This window comes from Carassius gibelio, chromosome A1 (genome assembly GCF_023724105.1).
Source record: "Carassius gibelio isolate Cgi1373 ecotype wild population from Czech Republic chromosome A1, carGib1.2-hapl.c, whole genome shotgun sequence".
In the NCBI taxonomy this organism is placed as follows: Eukaryota; Metazoa; Chordata; class Actinopteri; order Cypriniformes; family Cyprinidae; genus Carassius; species Carassius gibelio.
This window is the reverse complement of record NC_068371.1, coordinates 30,409,494-30,426,826: the sequence shown is the minus strand read 5'-3', so window position 1 is coordinate 30,426,826 and position 17,333 is coordinate 30,409,494. Positions and strand designations below refer to the sequence as shown.

The following is a 17,333-nucleotide window of genomic DNA, read 5'->3' as shown; positions in this document are numbered from 1 at the left end:
TGTAAAAAAAAAAACTTAGTTGTTGAAAAGTCACGTTCAAGAGCCCAACTAAAGTAAACACTGATCTCCATCATGGTAGTGAAAAAAAAACACCTAAACCTATTTAACTCTCCATAAGTTCTTCTGTAGACATCTGACAGAAATAAAGTCAGTCTGGTTAGTAATGTGAATCTGGTGAAGCTGTTTTAGTAGTTGTTTAATCAGATCTTGAGAGATTTGATGTATTCTTTTATTCAGTTGATTTCATCTAAGGCTGTGGCTGAAGTCATTTGTAGATCTTGTGTTTCTCTTTCCTTCAGTGATTCTGCAGGTGTTTATCACTAATGCTCAATCATCAATTAATCACCGAATTATCTCATTAACTTCACTGATTCAGTGTTACTCAAGCACTCTGTAGTGTGCACACATTATAAGTGTTCATTTAAAACTGAGGATTTTCTTGTGGGGTTTAAAGGGTTAAAGATTTAAGATGAAGAAAAAACAGCATGAAACATAATTTAACAGTAATAAACTGTAATTAATTTACAGGAAACAAACTGTAGAAAAACAGTTATTTACTGGCACCCCTGCTGCCAGTAAATAACTGTTTTTCTAGTGTTTCTTGCCGTAAATTAATGGTTGCCAGCAAAAAAAGTGTTTTTCTACAGTTTGTTGCCGTTAAGTCAAGGAAAAACAGTAATATACTGTAAAATGTAAACGTCAGATTTACCAAATGAAAAAAATAGTTAATTTAACTAAAATAATTGTGAACATCCATAGAAAAAAAATTAGGCAAAGTCATACACTGATAATGAGAGTAAATACTGAACTTGACTGTATTAATGTGTGTTTGCACAAGAGAGATCGTTTAGTTTAATGCAGTTTTGTTGTTCACCATTGTGCTGGAGAGTAGAGCCTGTGATTCAGTCAATGATGAGCCACAAATTCTGATTTTCTGCTGCTTTGTATAAAGGCAGTAAATGTGGAGTTGCTGATACAGTGATGATCTCTGTGTTAAGTACTTCAGCACATACATGTGTGGTGCAGATTAGTGATGGGATTTATGGCTCTTTGAGGGGATCCGGATCTTCGCGATCCGTTCCTTTCAAAGAGCCGTTCAAAAGAATGGCTCTTTTGGCTCTTTTTAAATATTTAGTCAGTTTTAAGAAGCCAGCTTGGGAGCATCTCAGTTTATCCTGGAAATAATCACTGGGAGGTATTATGAGGTGAGATTTGTTAGTCAAATAATTAAAGCTCAGATATCACACACCAATATCTGAGTTTGAATTATTCTGAAATATTGATTGTTACCTCATTTCTCATGTGTGGACTATATTCCATAGGGTTGCACAAATCCCTCTGCTTAGACAGTGACATCATTATTTTGATTTACCTTTAGTACAAAGTGTGTGTGTGTGTGTGTGTGTGTGTGTGTGTGTGTAAAACTACGTTGACTTATGTTATTCATACAATACCTACTCACAAATAAACATAAAAAACAAAGCCGGCTGCAATGAATTTCTGTGCAAAACAGCTTTTACTACAAACACTTCCACACAAGAACATTGTTATCACACAAGAACATTTTGATAGAAAACTATTTTTTTTTTAAAGTAGATAAAATTAGAATAATTAAAATGGAAATGTCTACATACTACATACTATTACTACTGTAAACTTTGCAAATAGGACATCAACCCCTTCAAGTCAATGAACAATAACAAAGTGGGCTGCAATGAATGTCTGTGGAAAACAGCTTTTAGTGAAAAATTTCTATACAAGTACAGTATCACAAAAGAACATTTTTAATGATTTTAAAATAAGTTTTAAATGAACACAAAATGCAATGTAAATGCATGCACAACTAATAACTAATATCATCACGCTATAAAGGGTTGGCCTGCGCTGGGTGCGCCCCTCCCCCTATAACTGTTCTGTCTCCTGGAGGAGCTCATTTGTATGAACACGCATAGGAAAAAAGAACGATAGAAAGAACGGCTCCTCTCCAGTCGCGACTCGGCTCCCATCGTTCATGTTTATGAGCCGTTCAAAAGAATCGGTTCGTTCGCGAACGTCACAACTCTAGTGCAGATGACAATGAGCTGCAGTGATTTGAGTAAAAGTCATGTATTTAGTTACTTTATTACTGCACATTAAGTGTTTGCATCGTTATATTAAGAAATATTCCTTCTCAGTGGACTCAAATGAAATAAGTTCATAGTACTAACATCATAGGAATGCTAGTTTTAAAAACTAGAACTGTTTGAAGCAGTGGGAGTGGAGTTAATTTCCATGGTAGAATTTACAGTAAAATACTGTTAAAAAATAAGAGTGGTAAATTAATGGTTAAGAGCTGTAAATTAACAGTACTTTACTGGCGCCCCTGCTGCCAGAAAATTACTGTTATTTAACGGCAATTTTTTTTACAGTGTGTATCGTAAATTAACAACATTCAAAGTCGACACTCAGCGGCTGTGTTTCAAATCACACCCTACACCCTCATTCACTATTCCCTACATGACTTTACTAATATAGTCCACCTGACAGAGAGAATGAACACTAATGAGTGAATTCAGACACTGATGAACAGCAGCTGTTAACGAGTAGAATCACTGAAGAAAAAAGAAACAAGACAAACACATGAAATACAACTGACTTCAGCCACAGCCTTAGATGAAATCAACTGAAGATTTATACAATCAACAAACAGCTTTACCAACCTCACTCATTACTAACCAGACTGACTTTATTTCTATCAGATCAGAGATCAAAAGATCTTACTGAGAATTACAGAGATTCAGATGATAATGTTAGTTTCGTTTAGCATCACCATTGTGGAGATCAGTGGTTGGTTTAGTTGGGCTCCTGACCCTTGACTTGTTTTACTTTAAATTTTGTTTCATTGCTGTATTTGTATCTTTATGCTACATTGGATACAGCAATATTAATTTTGATGGTCAAGTGATTATGGCTGCCCCTGTCCATCATGATCTACTAGACTGACTTAAAGTGTTGCTATAGTAGTCAAATATTAGTTAGGCTTTGAAATATTTGAGGGAATTACAAAAAAAAAAAATTGTTTCTTCAATTTTATGAGAATGAACCGTACTGTGATAATCTGAACATACTTTTTAACGATAGTTTGAGTTTTAAATATTTTATGCAGCGGTGTCCGCAACACTCAAAGAGAGAGATCAACAATGGTGACAATCAAAAGGTTCATGATGCAATGCATGATGGGTACCAGCACAGGATAAAACTCATCCATGACTCCGAGCATGCATTGCAGCATGAATAAATTATGACGCTGAATTGTTCACTTGTTTTCTTGAATTCTTATGTGCTTAAAATTTTGCTTTTGTCTTAAGTTTTAGTAGCATGTTTTGTGATGATCAGAAATTATCTGTTTATTTATTTTCTGGATTGTCACCATTGTTGTGATTCATGCGCTGATTCTTGATGTTTCTGTCTAAATTTCAGTGAAGGTTTTTTTTTTTTTTTATGAGCAAAATTTTCTTAACAGTCTTTCATAACTTAAGGCTCAGCAGTGTTCCTTCTTTTGCTGTAGTATCAATAAGAGAAGGGACACATGATTGGATCAGAAATAATAGAGTGTTTGTTCTTGTCAATCTATAAACAACAATACCAGATTTTTTTCTTCTGTAGACTTTTTACCCCCTGCTATAACAGTTTCCAAAGATGCCTTGTTACTACATGTAAAAAAAAAAAAAAACCTTAGTTGTTGAAAAGTCATGTTCAAGAACCCAACTAAATTAAACACTGATCTCCATCATGGTAGTGGAAAAAAAACACCTAAACCTATTTAACTCTCAATAAGACCTTCTGTAGACATACGACAGAAATAAAGTCAGTCTGGTTAGTAATGTGCATCTGGTGAAGCTGTTTTAGGAGTTGTTTAATCAGATCTTGAGAGATTTTATGAATTATTTTATTTCAGTTGATTTCATCTAAGGCAGTGGCTCAAGTCAGTTGTAGTCCTTGTGTTTCTCTTTCCTTTAGTAATTCAGTTTGTTAATAGCAGGTGTTCATCACTCATGCTCAATCATCAATTAATCACAGAATTATCTCATTAACTTAACTGATTCAGTGTTTATCAAACACTCTGTAGTGTGCACACATTATAAGTGTTCATTTAAAACTGAGGATTTTGTTGTGGGGTTTAAAGTGTTAAAGATTTAAGATGAAGAAAAAACTGCATGAAACATAATGTAGAAGTAATAAACTGTAATTAATTTACAGGAAACAAACTGTAGAAAAACAGTTATTTACTGGAACCCCTGCTGCCAGTAAATAACTAAATAAGGGGCATAATTTATTCATGCCGCAATGCATGCTGGGAGTCATGGATGAGTTTTATCCTGTGCTGGTACCCAGCATGCATTGCATCATGAACCTTTTGATTGTCACCATTGTTGAGATCCATATGCTGATTGTTGATGTCTCTCTTTGAGTGTTGTGGGGACCGCTGCCCAAAAAACTCAAACTATCGTTAAATCATTATGTTCAGATTATCACATTACCATTCAATCTTACAAAATTGAAAAAACAAAAAAAAGTGTAATTCACTCACATATTTCAACACCAAATTATTATTTGACTATTACAGCAACAAGTCAGTCTAGTAGATCATGCCTGACAGAAACAGTCATAATCACTTGACCATCAAAATTAATAGAGATGGATCATAAAGATACAAATATAGCAATGAAACAAAAGTTAAAGTACAAAAGTCAAGGGTCAAGAGCCCAACTAAAGCAAACACTGATCTCCACAATGGTGACGTCAAACGAAACAGTAGCATTATCATCTACATTTCTGTAATTCTCAGTAAGATCTTTTGATCTCTGATCTGATAGAAATAAAATCTGTCTGGTTAGTAATGAGTGAAGTTGGTAAAGCTGTTTGTTGATTGTTTAAATCTTCAGTTGATTTCATCTAAGGCTGTGGCTGAAGTCAGTTGTAGTTCTTGTGTTTGTCTTGTTTCTCTTTTCTTCGGTGATTCTACTCGTTAACAGCAGCTGTTCATCAGTGTCTGAATTCACTCATTAGTTTTCATTCTCTCTGTCAGGTGGAATATTTTAGTAAACTCATGAAGGGAATAGTGAATGAGGGTGTAGGGTGTGATTTGAAACACAGAGGCTGATGTCGACTTTGAACGTTGTTAATTTACGATATATAGCAGTATGCTACCTTCTCGAAAATGATGAATATTACCCAAAATGCACTGTTTTAATGAAAAACAGTATGTTACTGTCGAAATTTGGCCGTTTTTTTACAGCAATTTTTAACAGTGCACATTAATACAGTTGAGTTCAGTATTTACTCTCATTATCAGTGTATGACTTTGCATACATTTTTTTCTATGGATGTTCACAAATATTTTAGTTAAATTATTTTTTTTTTCATTTGGTAAATCTGACATTTACATTTAACAGTATATTACAGTTTTTCCTTGACTTAACAGCAACAAACTGTAGAAAAACACTTTTTTTTGCTGGCAACCATTAATTTACGGCAACAAACAGTAGAAAAACAGTTATTTACTGGCAGCAGGGGTGCCAGTAAATAACTGTTTTTCTACAGTTTGTTTCCTGTAAATTAATTACAGTTTATTACTGTTAAATTATGTTTCATGCTGTTTTTTCTTCGTATTAAATTTTTAACCCTTTAAACCCCACAACAAAATCCTCAGTTTTAAATGAAGACTTATAATGTGTGCACACTACAGAGTGTTTGACTAACACTGAATTAGTGAAGTTAATGAGATAATTATGTGATTAATTGATGATTGAGCATAAGTGATGAACACCCGCTATTAACAAACACAATTACTAAAGGAAAGAGAAACACAAGGAATACAACTGACTTGAGCCACTGCCTTAGATGAAATCAACTGAAATAAATTGATTCATAAAATCTCTCAAGATCTGATTAAACTACTCATAAAACAGCTTCACCAGATTCACATTACTAACCAGACTGACTTTATTTCTGTCAGATGTCTACAGAAGATCTTATTGAGAGTTAAATAGGTTTAGGTGCTTTTTTTCACTACCATGATGGAGATCAGTGTTTACTTTAGTTGGGCTCTTAAACGTGACTTTAAAACAACTATGTTTTTTTTTTTTACATGCTGTAACAATGCATTTTTGGAGCCTGCTATAGCGGAAAAACAGAAAAGAGATTTTGGTGTTGCTTTTCATAGATTGACAACAACAAACACTCTATTATTTCTGATCCAATCCCGTGTCCTTTCTCTTATTGAATATTATACGATATATAGCAGCAGGCTACCTTCTCGAAATGATGAATATTACCCTGAATGCATTTTTTTAAGGAAAAACAGTATGTTACTGTCAAAATTTGGCCGTTTTTTTACAGCGATTTTTAACAGTGTACCCTCTCGAAAACGATGAATATTACCCAGAATGCACTGTTTTAATGAAAAACAGTATGTTACTGTCGAATTTGGCCGTTTTTTTACAGCGATTTTTAACAGTGCACACTCAGAGTGTTAAATTAATTAAATTACTGTTATTTAACGGCACAATTTTTTGTTAAATTAACACTGGGGATTTAGCTGTGTATGTATTATAAAGCTATAATTGGTTTACATGTGCTTAGGTCATTTGAATGCCTCTTAGCCATCTGAGTGTGTGTATGTCTTTAAGAACTGTAATGTTGGCTTTTCATGTGATCAGTCTGAAAACTCCTGAACTCCTTGTTTGCATGTGTCAATGTTTACGAATAGATTAAAATAAATGGACAAATTTAATTTGATATTCCCATGATTCATTTATATTTGAATTTAAAGTTTGAAACAGTGGAGTTTGCTTCAGCAGACTGATGGACAGATAACATCTCTTAAAACATCTCAACACGAACAGATACTGGAATAGTTAAGCAGTCATTTGTGTCTGTGAGAATCAGCTTACATCATCAGGTCAGATCTTTCTGCTAATGATGATGAACAATCAGTAATACATTTCAACCATATATATATATATATATATATATATATATATATATATATATATATATATATATATATATATATATATATATATATAACATAATATATCACAGTGCTAAATTTCCTACACCTTCTACCTTATTTTATTTATAATAAAATTTGAGCTTCTTAATTATATTTAAGTATATGTTTATTGTATATATGTTAAATACATTACAAACAAATTACTAACATAAATAATAATAAAAAAACTAAATAAAAGAGAAATAATTTGCAAGCTCGGTTGTTTAGAGGCATCACAGGCAAGGCTGCTGGCAGAGGAGAATCTGTTCCTCAACATCTTGTTTCCTCATTGCCCTTCAGTCCCTTATAGACAGCAGGTGGATTCCAATGTCTGGTGATGTCATAAGGTCGGGAAATTCCCTCAGAAGCTCCCTATAAGAAGCTTTCCATTTCCTCACCTTTCTCCTCCAGGACTTTCTTCTTAGATGCCTAATGCACTGCGTCTGCAACACAGCATTCTACAGTAACATCCTTTTTTCTTCATTTTTCTTTAGCAAAGCTCTTACTAATGAATATATTATTTCTAGCTTATATATGCCATAAATATTTGCTCAATAAATGCTTAAAATAATTACAATTTAAGTGTGGTGTCTTTCTTAATGAACCACTTCTCTAATAAAACAATTACAATATAAGTGTGGTGTCTTTCTTAATAAACCACTTCTCTAATAAAACAATTACAATATAAGTGTGGTGTATTTCTTAATAAATCACTTCTCTAATAGGCAAGGCAAGGCAAGTTTATTTATATTGCACATGTAGTGGGATTGCCCCTTTAATAATAGCTGGCGTAGCCCTTTAAAAGAGCAGACAGATTGCATCAGGTGCGTGGTTGATTACGTTAGGTAATCACGTAGCTATATAGGCTCAGGTGAGTTCGCTTTCTTTGTGCCATTGTACTGATGTGACCTGTTGCTGTAGGTCTTGTATCTCCTTCACTCCTTGGTAAAGGTAGGTTTGGTTAAATTGGAGGGTATTGACGGGAGGGAATTATAAATTTAGAATACGGGTGTTTGTGGGGAAGTTTATTTAATTCACAGGTGTTTAATGTGTTTGTTTGGTGTTATTTTAGATTAGTTGGGTATATCCAGGCATCCACTGCGAGTATGTGAGTGTTATACACGCAAAAGGTAATTTTATTTTTCCCTACCCTTCTGGTGTGATTATAAATAGGAGAGGAGTGGGGAGGAAGAAGAAAAGCAAACGAATGTATGTCTAATGTTTTTTTTCAGAGTGCCAGTTGCTGCTTTGCTGCGGTTAAATCATCGTTCCCGTTTGAGAAGCGGGTTTGCAGTGCACGCTCTTGGTTGTATCGAGCGCCCGCAAGTTCATTGAACATTGTTAATGCCTGTACGATCCCCATGTTGAAGCCACTCTAAACCCGTAACTTGATTTCGGGATTGCATGGTGTTCGCCACCTCGCTGGCGCAATTTTATGTATGGTTTAACTTCAGTTATTTAGTAATCTGGGGTTATTGTATTTGGGTTACTTCCTGCATATTGACATCGCTCACTTACGGAGCAGATTAACGGTGACGCAATCCTTTTGATTTTCATTTATTTGCTGATTGTATTTTGTTGTGTGTGTGTGAGTTTAACTGAAATTGTGTGTTTGTTTGTTTTTTTATTTTCGGTTTTGTTGTAATTATCAGCTATTATCATTTAGGTTGTTTTTGAATTGATTTAGTATTTTGATTATTTTGTTGTTCGAGTTGTATTATTTCTTTGATCTGCTTTACATTAGAACTGCTCAAGAATGTAGTGTAGTCATTGGGGGCGATTGTTTTTTTTATTTATTTAAATTGTCTTATTTTGGCTTATTTGGTTTGTGTTGGGTGGATTTACATAATTGTGTTCTTTTTTTGGTTTGAAGTGTTTGTTTATTATTTGAGCAGTAAATTGGTTATTGCAATCAGAGAAAATAAACTAACTTGATTAGTTTATTTTTTTTTATTTTCCTTTTTTCTTGTATTTTTTGAATTTTTTTTGTGTTGGTCAGTGTATGGTGGGCGGCCCATGTAAGCCAACCACAACAAAGCCCATTTCGTTGACCTGTTTCCATTGGTCAAAGGGGTCTTTTAATTACTGTCGAGCTCAATGTGGTTTTAGTAATTTAATTGATTAATACATTTTGTTATCTGTGATTTTTGTCTCTGCTCGTCCTTTTCATTTGGTTGAAAGCCTGGAGTACGGGCCTTATTAGGATGAGTTGACTGTAATACGGTCACACACATTTCGTACACAATGGTAATTCAAAGTGCTTTACATAAAAGAAAGTAAAATAATCATGAAGAAAAAATAACAAAAATAAAACAAGCAATTTTAAAACTTTTAAAATGATTAAAACATTTAAAAACAGTTAGAAAATGATATAAAAAATAAAAAATAAATAAAACAGTGAAAATATAGTGCAATCTGTTTGGACATTGCACAGTGCTCATTCAATAAATGCACAGCTAAACAGATGAGTTTTAAGTCTAGATTTAAATGTGACTAGTGTTTTAGCACATCTGATCTCTTCTGGAAGCTGATTCCAACTGCGTGCAGCATAGTAACTAATGGCGGACTCCCCTTGTTTTGTGTGAACCCTTGGTATTTCTAACTGACTTGATCCTAGTGATCTGAGTGGTCTGTTAGGTTTATATTCAGTGAACATATCTGCAATATATTTTGGTCCTACGTCATTTAGTGACTTATATACGAGTAAAAGTACTTTAAAATCAATCGTAAATGTAACTGGAAGCCAGTGTAAGGACCTGAGGACTGGTGTGATATGCTCAGATTTTCTGGTTCTAGTCAGAATCCTGGCAGCAGCGTTCTGGATGAGCTGCAGCTGTCTAATGGTCTTTTTGGGAAGGCCGGTGAGGAGCCCATTACAATAGTCCACCCTGCTGGTGATAAAGGCATGAACAAGTTTCTCCAAGTCTTGGCTGGAGACAAAACATCTAATTCTTGCAATGTTTTTTAAATGATAGTATGCTGATTTAGTTACTGCTTTGACATGACTACTGAAACTAAGGTCTGTCTCCAGAATCACACCAAGATTCCTGACTTGATTTTCAGTTGTTTGACCCCTAGAGTTAAGGTATGCATTCACCTTGAACACTTCATCTTTGTTTCCAAATGCAATGACTTCAGTTTTTTTCTTATTTAACTGAAGATAGTTCTGGCACATCCAACTATTAATTTCATCAATGCATTGGCAGAGGGAGTCAATGGGGCTGTAGTCATTTGGAGATAAGGCTAGGTAAATCTGAGTATCATCAGCATAGCTGTGGTAGGCAATTTGGATCTTTCTCATTATTTGACTTAGTGGAAGCATATACAGGCTAAACAAGAGCGGTGCAAGAATTGAGCCTTGTGGGACTCCGCATGTCATGGACGTCCACTTAGACTTATGCTCTCCTAGACTCACATAATAGCCTCTCCCTTCTAAGTATGATAAATCAATTACAATATAGGTAAGGTGTCTTTTTTAATGAACCACTTCTTTAATAAAACAATTACAATATAAGTGTAACTGAAAAAAAAAAAAAAAAACTTTGCCACCATAATTGTGGTGAGTATTTGCTTCAGTTGAGTTCTTGAGCCTTTAAACAGTTTCTATAAATTTGCATCAAAGCGAATGCATTGTTCAGGACTTTTACTCTTTGGCCCCTGGAAATATATTGAGTTTCAACCAAAAAAAAAAAAAAGGCTACATGTATTTTAGGGGCAATAAAATGCATTTTATTTGTTTATTTATTCATTTTACGTCATACTGATTTATAGTGATATTTACTGTATGTCTTGTGCACACTAAACTTTTTCTCAGAGTCATTTACTTTCACTCACAATGCAGAGCAGACAGGGACTTGCATGTAACCTATTTTATTGAGTAGTTTTAATTAATGATATATAAATAAATGTTTATGCATGACATATGACCTGATTTGCACGGATGTCACTTCTATCTCATTTATGATATGAATTTTGCAACGTCATATTGTCACATCAAACCACTTTAAACTGCCCAAAACTAAAATGACAATATCAATAATTTGTCAGTTCTTGTGCAAGTTTTCATGATGTTGATGTGTCTCTAAATTGGATTTGATTGCTGTTTTCATTGAATTAATGAGATAATAACTCTTTTCAATATACTCAAACTCTCTATACTGAGTAAGTTTATTTGTTCATCACTCAAAGTGATTTTGTGAATTCATATTGGTTTAAATGTTTGCAAATGATTAACAGTTGAAAACAGAAATTTTAAGAAGTATTCAAAAAAAGAATTCAAAGATTATATTACATTATTTTCTTAAAGTAATTGAAATTACACTACATATTAAATTTTAAATAGGATAACTTGTAATCTGTAACCTAAATTCTAAAGTAATCTTCTCAATGCTGATTAGTTCTGATGATCAAGGATCATAACTAATAAACAGTGTAAAGATAAGGCCTTTTCCGTGTTGGCAGTAGAAACATAGGATAAGGCATACATTTAAAAATCCCAGCAGTATCAGGTGTGAATCATTAATCGATGTCGAGGAACTTTACTGCCTGTTCAATTGCAGGCCAAACTCCAGCATGAAGCTTTTCAGATTTATTTATTAAGGAAGGAATAATAACCATTCATTATTGCAAAATAAAGCCGGACAACATCCCAGATACAAACTTGTATCACCATAAAGGGGTTTATTTTATTATAATCACCAGTTGACTGTTCTTGATTCTTCTTATTAATTTGACAAATATATTGATATATTGCTGTGAAATACCGATTTGAACTAAATTATTATATTATGTAACAATAAAGAAAGCACAGGGTTTCTGCAGGTATCTTCAAATTGAATGTTATGCCTTTTTAATGCCATACACAACCCATGACTAACCACGGATATTATACACACACACATATTTCTTTAGACAAATCCCAAATTCTGAATTGCAACCAGTCAGTTTCACGATGATGCAATGATGAAACTATGTCACTCTGAACTGAATTAGAAATGGCTCAGGAGGCAGCTTAAAATGTAAATTTATTTGGAGATATTTCAAAATTAGCAGGAACTCTAGTTTAAGTTGAGAGCCACAATTATTCAAAAAGCTTGCTTTTGTAAAAGTGTGCGCAAAACAACAAATCAGTAACTGTAGGCTAACCAAAAACAAAAGTGTGCAATTGTAACAAAATGTAATCTCACTGCCACCTCGGAGTTCAGAAAGGGAATGATTTTATTTATAATTGTTTCATAAATCACAAAACAGCTCAGCTTCAACTTTTCAACTTCAATGGTCAACTTTTTAAATGCTCAAACTTAATGTATTCAAAGTAGATACATGTATGCAATAGCCATAGAAACTGCATTTACTTGTTATTTGTCTCTGTCAATTGTCATTTACTGTGTAAGTTAATTAAGGCATGTGCGATTTTAGCTGCAAATGTTAAAATGTAGCTGATTTAGTCCTTGCCACAAGTGAAATATTTGACGGTTTCAGAATCAGGAAACATTGACTGTTCCTTGATTTTGCTACGGTAATGTTAGTGACTACAACATCAGTTGTCATCGTAACATTATTACTTGTAGATTTATCAGTCACTGTAGGCTGTCTGACTCTCACCGCTGATTTGAGGCCATCACAATGCATGTGGGATTTCACAGCGCTGATTCTCATGGTCCCCAACGCTGCAAACGCTGCAAAATCCCTCAACATTTTTACCTCTAACAGGCTGCAACCGTGTCTTAACATTTTGGTTTTCCAGCCACTTCAGCTGGAACTTACACTTTCCCATTGTTCCTAGGTTCAGATCGGTCCACCGCTGTACAAAATGTCTGTGTCATCTCCACATCACAGCAATTTTGATTCAGAAAGAAACAATTACCAAATTGGTTTCCCATAACGTTACATATCTTGCAACAACAATTTTTTGTATTAATTGTGAAGGTTATATTCAATACATTTATATAAAATTATCTTAAAAACCATGTAATGCCTGTAAGAATCAAATGTAATATCTTTTAATCCCATTTAATGTCGCAAAATCTTTTTAAAGCCCAACAGAAACCCTGTTGGTTGCTGTGTCGTGGCCAAATATAAACTTAAGAGTCCATTTCACATTAAAAGGTTGTGACTGTCCAATCAGAATTAAATATTTCAGAAGGCTTCATAATAATAAACAAGAATAGACCTTAGTGATTGAAACCCCTTCATGAGTTACAGAACAAGATTAAGTTAAGTTCAGTTCCAAATGTTCAACATGTCAAATATGCTCGTTCCAGTCATTCTGTCACATATGCTGTCAATCTTGCTTTATTGGCCTCTATCACGCACCTTTGATACCTGATTACAGTAGAGGCCATAACTCTTTATGACATAAACAGTTAACATAATAGATAACAGCTCAGAAAGATACATATATATATTACACAAGGATAGTCATTCTGTTCACTGTCAGACTTCACGATACAAGCTGCACTGAAAATATGGCCTTATTCTCTGTTTTAATTATTTTAGTGTGTCTGCAAGTCGACAGTGTAAGGAGCGCTATTGGTAAGTCAGTTTTCTGTCTATTTTAAGAACGGCAGCTGAGCCATGCCACTGTTTCTGTAGTTTTTTCAGTATTTCAGACATTTTTTTTTTTTTATTGAATGCTGAATTTGTCTTGATTTTCTATATACTGCATATAATAACATGTGCTGCTAAATTTAACTAACTCCAGAAACCAATTGCTTGTTGTTTAAGTTTCAACAGAAGTGAACTGTGTAAGTGGAAGTAATGTCGCTCTAGCGAGAGTCGAGGAGGGATTTGATGGTACGATATACCAATATAATATAATATAATATAATATAATATAATATAATATAATATTTTTATTATTATATTTAATATAAAATAATATTGTTGTTGTTGTTGTTTTCCATTTCAATTTATTGTTAATATTTAGATAAATGAGCCAATAATTAAATAGTATGTTGAGTCATAATGCAAAAACATTATCTGGTGTGTATATTTTAGAGTATGTATTTAAATGTGTATTTGATATGGCTTACAGGAGATATAGAGATTATCACTAACATCAGTCCAGATGTTCGTCTTGTTCTGGAGTACCATGTCTGTCTACTTTGTTTGCAATATTTGGAGCTGGTTTACACTGATGGAGACTCAACCGCGACTGTACGGCCCATCAGACCACTGGATCTTGAGGAAATAAGGCAGGTTTGTTCCACGCTCAGTGATCAAGTGCATATATATAGATAGATAATATTGCATTTTTATATATAAATCTCTTTGTATGTTTTATGTTTTCTAGTATGGAGAAGCTTTGTCTTATTCAGTTTCCTGTGTAGGAGGGGTATGTTTATTTAAACAATAACATCATAAATCATTAAATAAGACAACATATTATAGAAATAAAGATTCAGCAAATAACCTTGACTATAGAGTCTTCGTTTTCCATTTCAGGCGAAAAACGTCCGGTCACTATATGTTCTGGATATCAATGACAACCCTCCAATCTTCCAGACCAGTTCATACACCGGCACAGTGTCCGATGTGTGTGTAATCTCACATCTCTACAGCTGCATTGTGTTTGGTCTCAGAGTTCCCTCGCATCTCTTACTAAACCGTGTCTTTCATTCCAGGGGACGCCTGTCGGTTGGGTTTGCAACAGAGTGAAAGCTTTCGATAAAGATGTAAATCTAGAAAACAAAAGAGTTACATATTCTATGCTGGTGAGTCGTGAGGGATTATTATATATCTGATATATGCAATAGGCTTCCTCAAAAGTGCATTAATGGTGAAGGTGAAAGTCAGACAATAAATGAGTGAAACTGCATCCTACATTTGATTTGACCGTGTTCAAGCCCCGACTGTTGTGTGAACCTTACAGATGCTGTTGAGCTCTTGTCTTGGGAACTCTGCACTTTGATCATAAACAAAAATCTTCATTACCAAACAAAACCATTGCACTTTCATGTCCTGTTCCTTATTCTGTTAATATTCATCTGATAAATATCATATGACTTTAAATCCATCAAACTAAATTTAATGCCAATATGGCTCTTAGACTCCAGAGTGTTAAAGCATTGAATGTGTCTAATCTCATGTTTTACAATCACAGAATTGATGCATGCAAATCATTTTTAAAGAAACTAAACGAAATAAAATAATATTGTGTCTGCATGTCCCTGTTTTAATTCATGACTTCTGTTAACAGCCTCCAGTACCAGAACACTTTGGCTTGAGATATAACCCACAACACGATGCTGCTGACATCGAGTTGATTAAGCCTGTGAACTACAACAATGTTAAAAAATACGTCTTCATGGTGGAAGCTAAAGTAAATACAAACTCTCTGACATCCTTCTAGTCTTACATCCATTATTAAACCTCAAAATACTGCTCTAGCCTATAAAGCAAAGCTCATCCAAAACTGGGAACTCTGTCATCATCTAATTACTCGAGGGACACAAAAAGAGATTTTTAGCAGAATGTCCAAGCTATATAGGAACAGCTGTCTTGATGTCTGGAAACTATCATTTTCAATGTCATTAATAGTACAAATTAAAGTAAAGTCAGTGGTTGGATACAGTTTAATCCAATGGACTGAGCTGAGAAACTCATTTCATTGGGTTACAATAAATCACAATTGGAGAGAAATGATTACTTTTGAAAAATTTGAAAGGAGTTTATTATCTTGCAGGATATAGGAGGACTCAGTGGCACAACAACAGTTACACTAACGATTGAAGATTTTGACAACCTAAACCCTTATTTTGATCACTGTCTCTACAAGGCATCCATTGAGGAAAATCAGGTAAATTAACTCGGAGGACAAGATCGAAGCTTTAAATACATGTCTGAGCACTTGAATAAAACCCTCTTTCTGTCCATGCACAGATTGGACTCTTCTCGGACATCACTCCTGAGCCCATAAAAGCTCAAGATGGTGACACGGGCATCAACGAGCCTGTAGTTTACAGCATAACATCAGGTACCTGTAACGGACGATTTACAACACACGTCCTAATCTAAACAATAAAATAATCATTAAATGTACTCATGATCTGAATTACCTTTCTGATAATAACACAGCATATATTGATATTTTTGTTTCAGTCATTCCAAATGAATATCAGAACAGCTTTGAGATCGACCGAAACACTGGGGTCATCTCTGTGACGGCAGCGCTAGACAGAGAGCAAACAGGGCAGATTGCTATTGTCATACAGGTATCAGAAGTTTCTTATAAGTCTGAAGAGATTTCACTACTTTGTTTGTATATTTTTTCCTAAACAGTGTTTCCTTGTAAAATCAGGCAACTCAGCAGAATGACGCCAGTAAGACGGCTGATGCTGTTGTACTCGTCACCATTGTGGATGTGACTGACAACCCGCCGAAAATTGACCAGGGGGTCCATTCTTCACACCTTGCTTAATACATGCGAGATGATCTGACAGATGCCAGATCTTTTAATCGTGATAACTGATTTCTGGCTGATTTGGTGCTTCAAATAAATTAGCAGATTTGATTCAAATAACTGGATTAAATTGTCTGAGATTACTTTGTGTTGTTGTGTTCATTGGAAAGGGCAGATATATCAATACTCAAAACCATGACCAGCAATGTAGTGGAGATATCAGTGTAATGACATCATATAATTAATATATATATAATTAAGATAAAGGAAACAGCCCAGCCCGCAAGATGACATGAAACTGCTGATGGATAAATAAAATGTAACCATATTTGTTTTATCATTCCCAGTTATTTTTCACCAATTTTAGTATTTCTATAGGCTCTGCTTTTTTCAGTTTTCAGGGTTTTGTAATTAGCCGTTCATTTAAGCGGATTTGCTATACATGAAAACATTAAAGATCCTAAATCACCAAAGACAAAACAGACTGTGTTTAATTGTGCTTCATAAAAGCGTTTTGAGATTTGAGAATCATGGGATTAATTATTTTAATAATTAATGAATTAAGCTCTCCATTCAGATTAATGCATGGCTCATACAAACTATATGTAAGTGTGTGTATGACTGCAGTATAATTATGATATAACAGCTTTTCATGAATAAATATTCCAATGAGCAAAATTGGTTGTGTCCATAATTATAGTTTTACACAACATAACTATTTTCAAAATCATTTTAAATGATGATTTCTGGAAATAAGGTACACAAGTAAATATCAGTGGTGGGGACAAACTTTCAGTAACCCCTTCATTTAAAAAGATGTGATCTGATCCTGTTTATTTGAAATAAGCTGCTCTTGAGTTTGAGCTCACGGGCCTGTTGCTATTAAAGCGGCTC

At 34.2% G+C, this 17,333-nt stretch overlaps 1 protein-coding gene across 3 annotated transcripts in view; it reads left to right on the top strand.

Moving 5' to 3' along the window:
* LOC128029463 (protocadherin Fat 1-like) overlaps window positions 1-17,034 on the top strand; it is a 73,065-nt gene extending 56,031 nt beyond the window's left edge. For 2 of the 3 annotated variants that reach the window (XM_052617426.1, XM_052617410.1), the window contains exon 11: window positions 16,338-17,013. In XM_052617426.1, the coding sequence (XP_052473386.1) occupies window positions 16,338-16,457 (120 nt within the window). In that variant the 3' untranslated portion in view covers window positions 16,458-17,013. Of the gene's footprint in view, window positions 1-13,427; window positions 13,571-13,762; window positions 13,832-14,072; window positions 14,237-14,330; window positions 14,373-14,482; window positions 14,573-14,661; window positions 14,752-15,236; window positions 15,360-15,722; window positions 15,837-15,919; window positions 16,014-16,138; window positions 16,252-16,337 lie in introns of those variants that run through there. The other variant, XM_052617552.1, reaches the window with a different exon arrangement.
* Window positions 17,035-17,333: the final 299 nt, after the last annotated feature.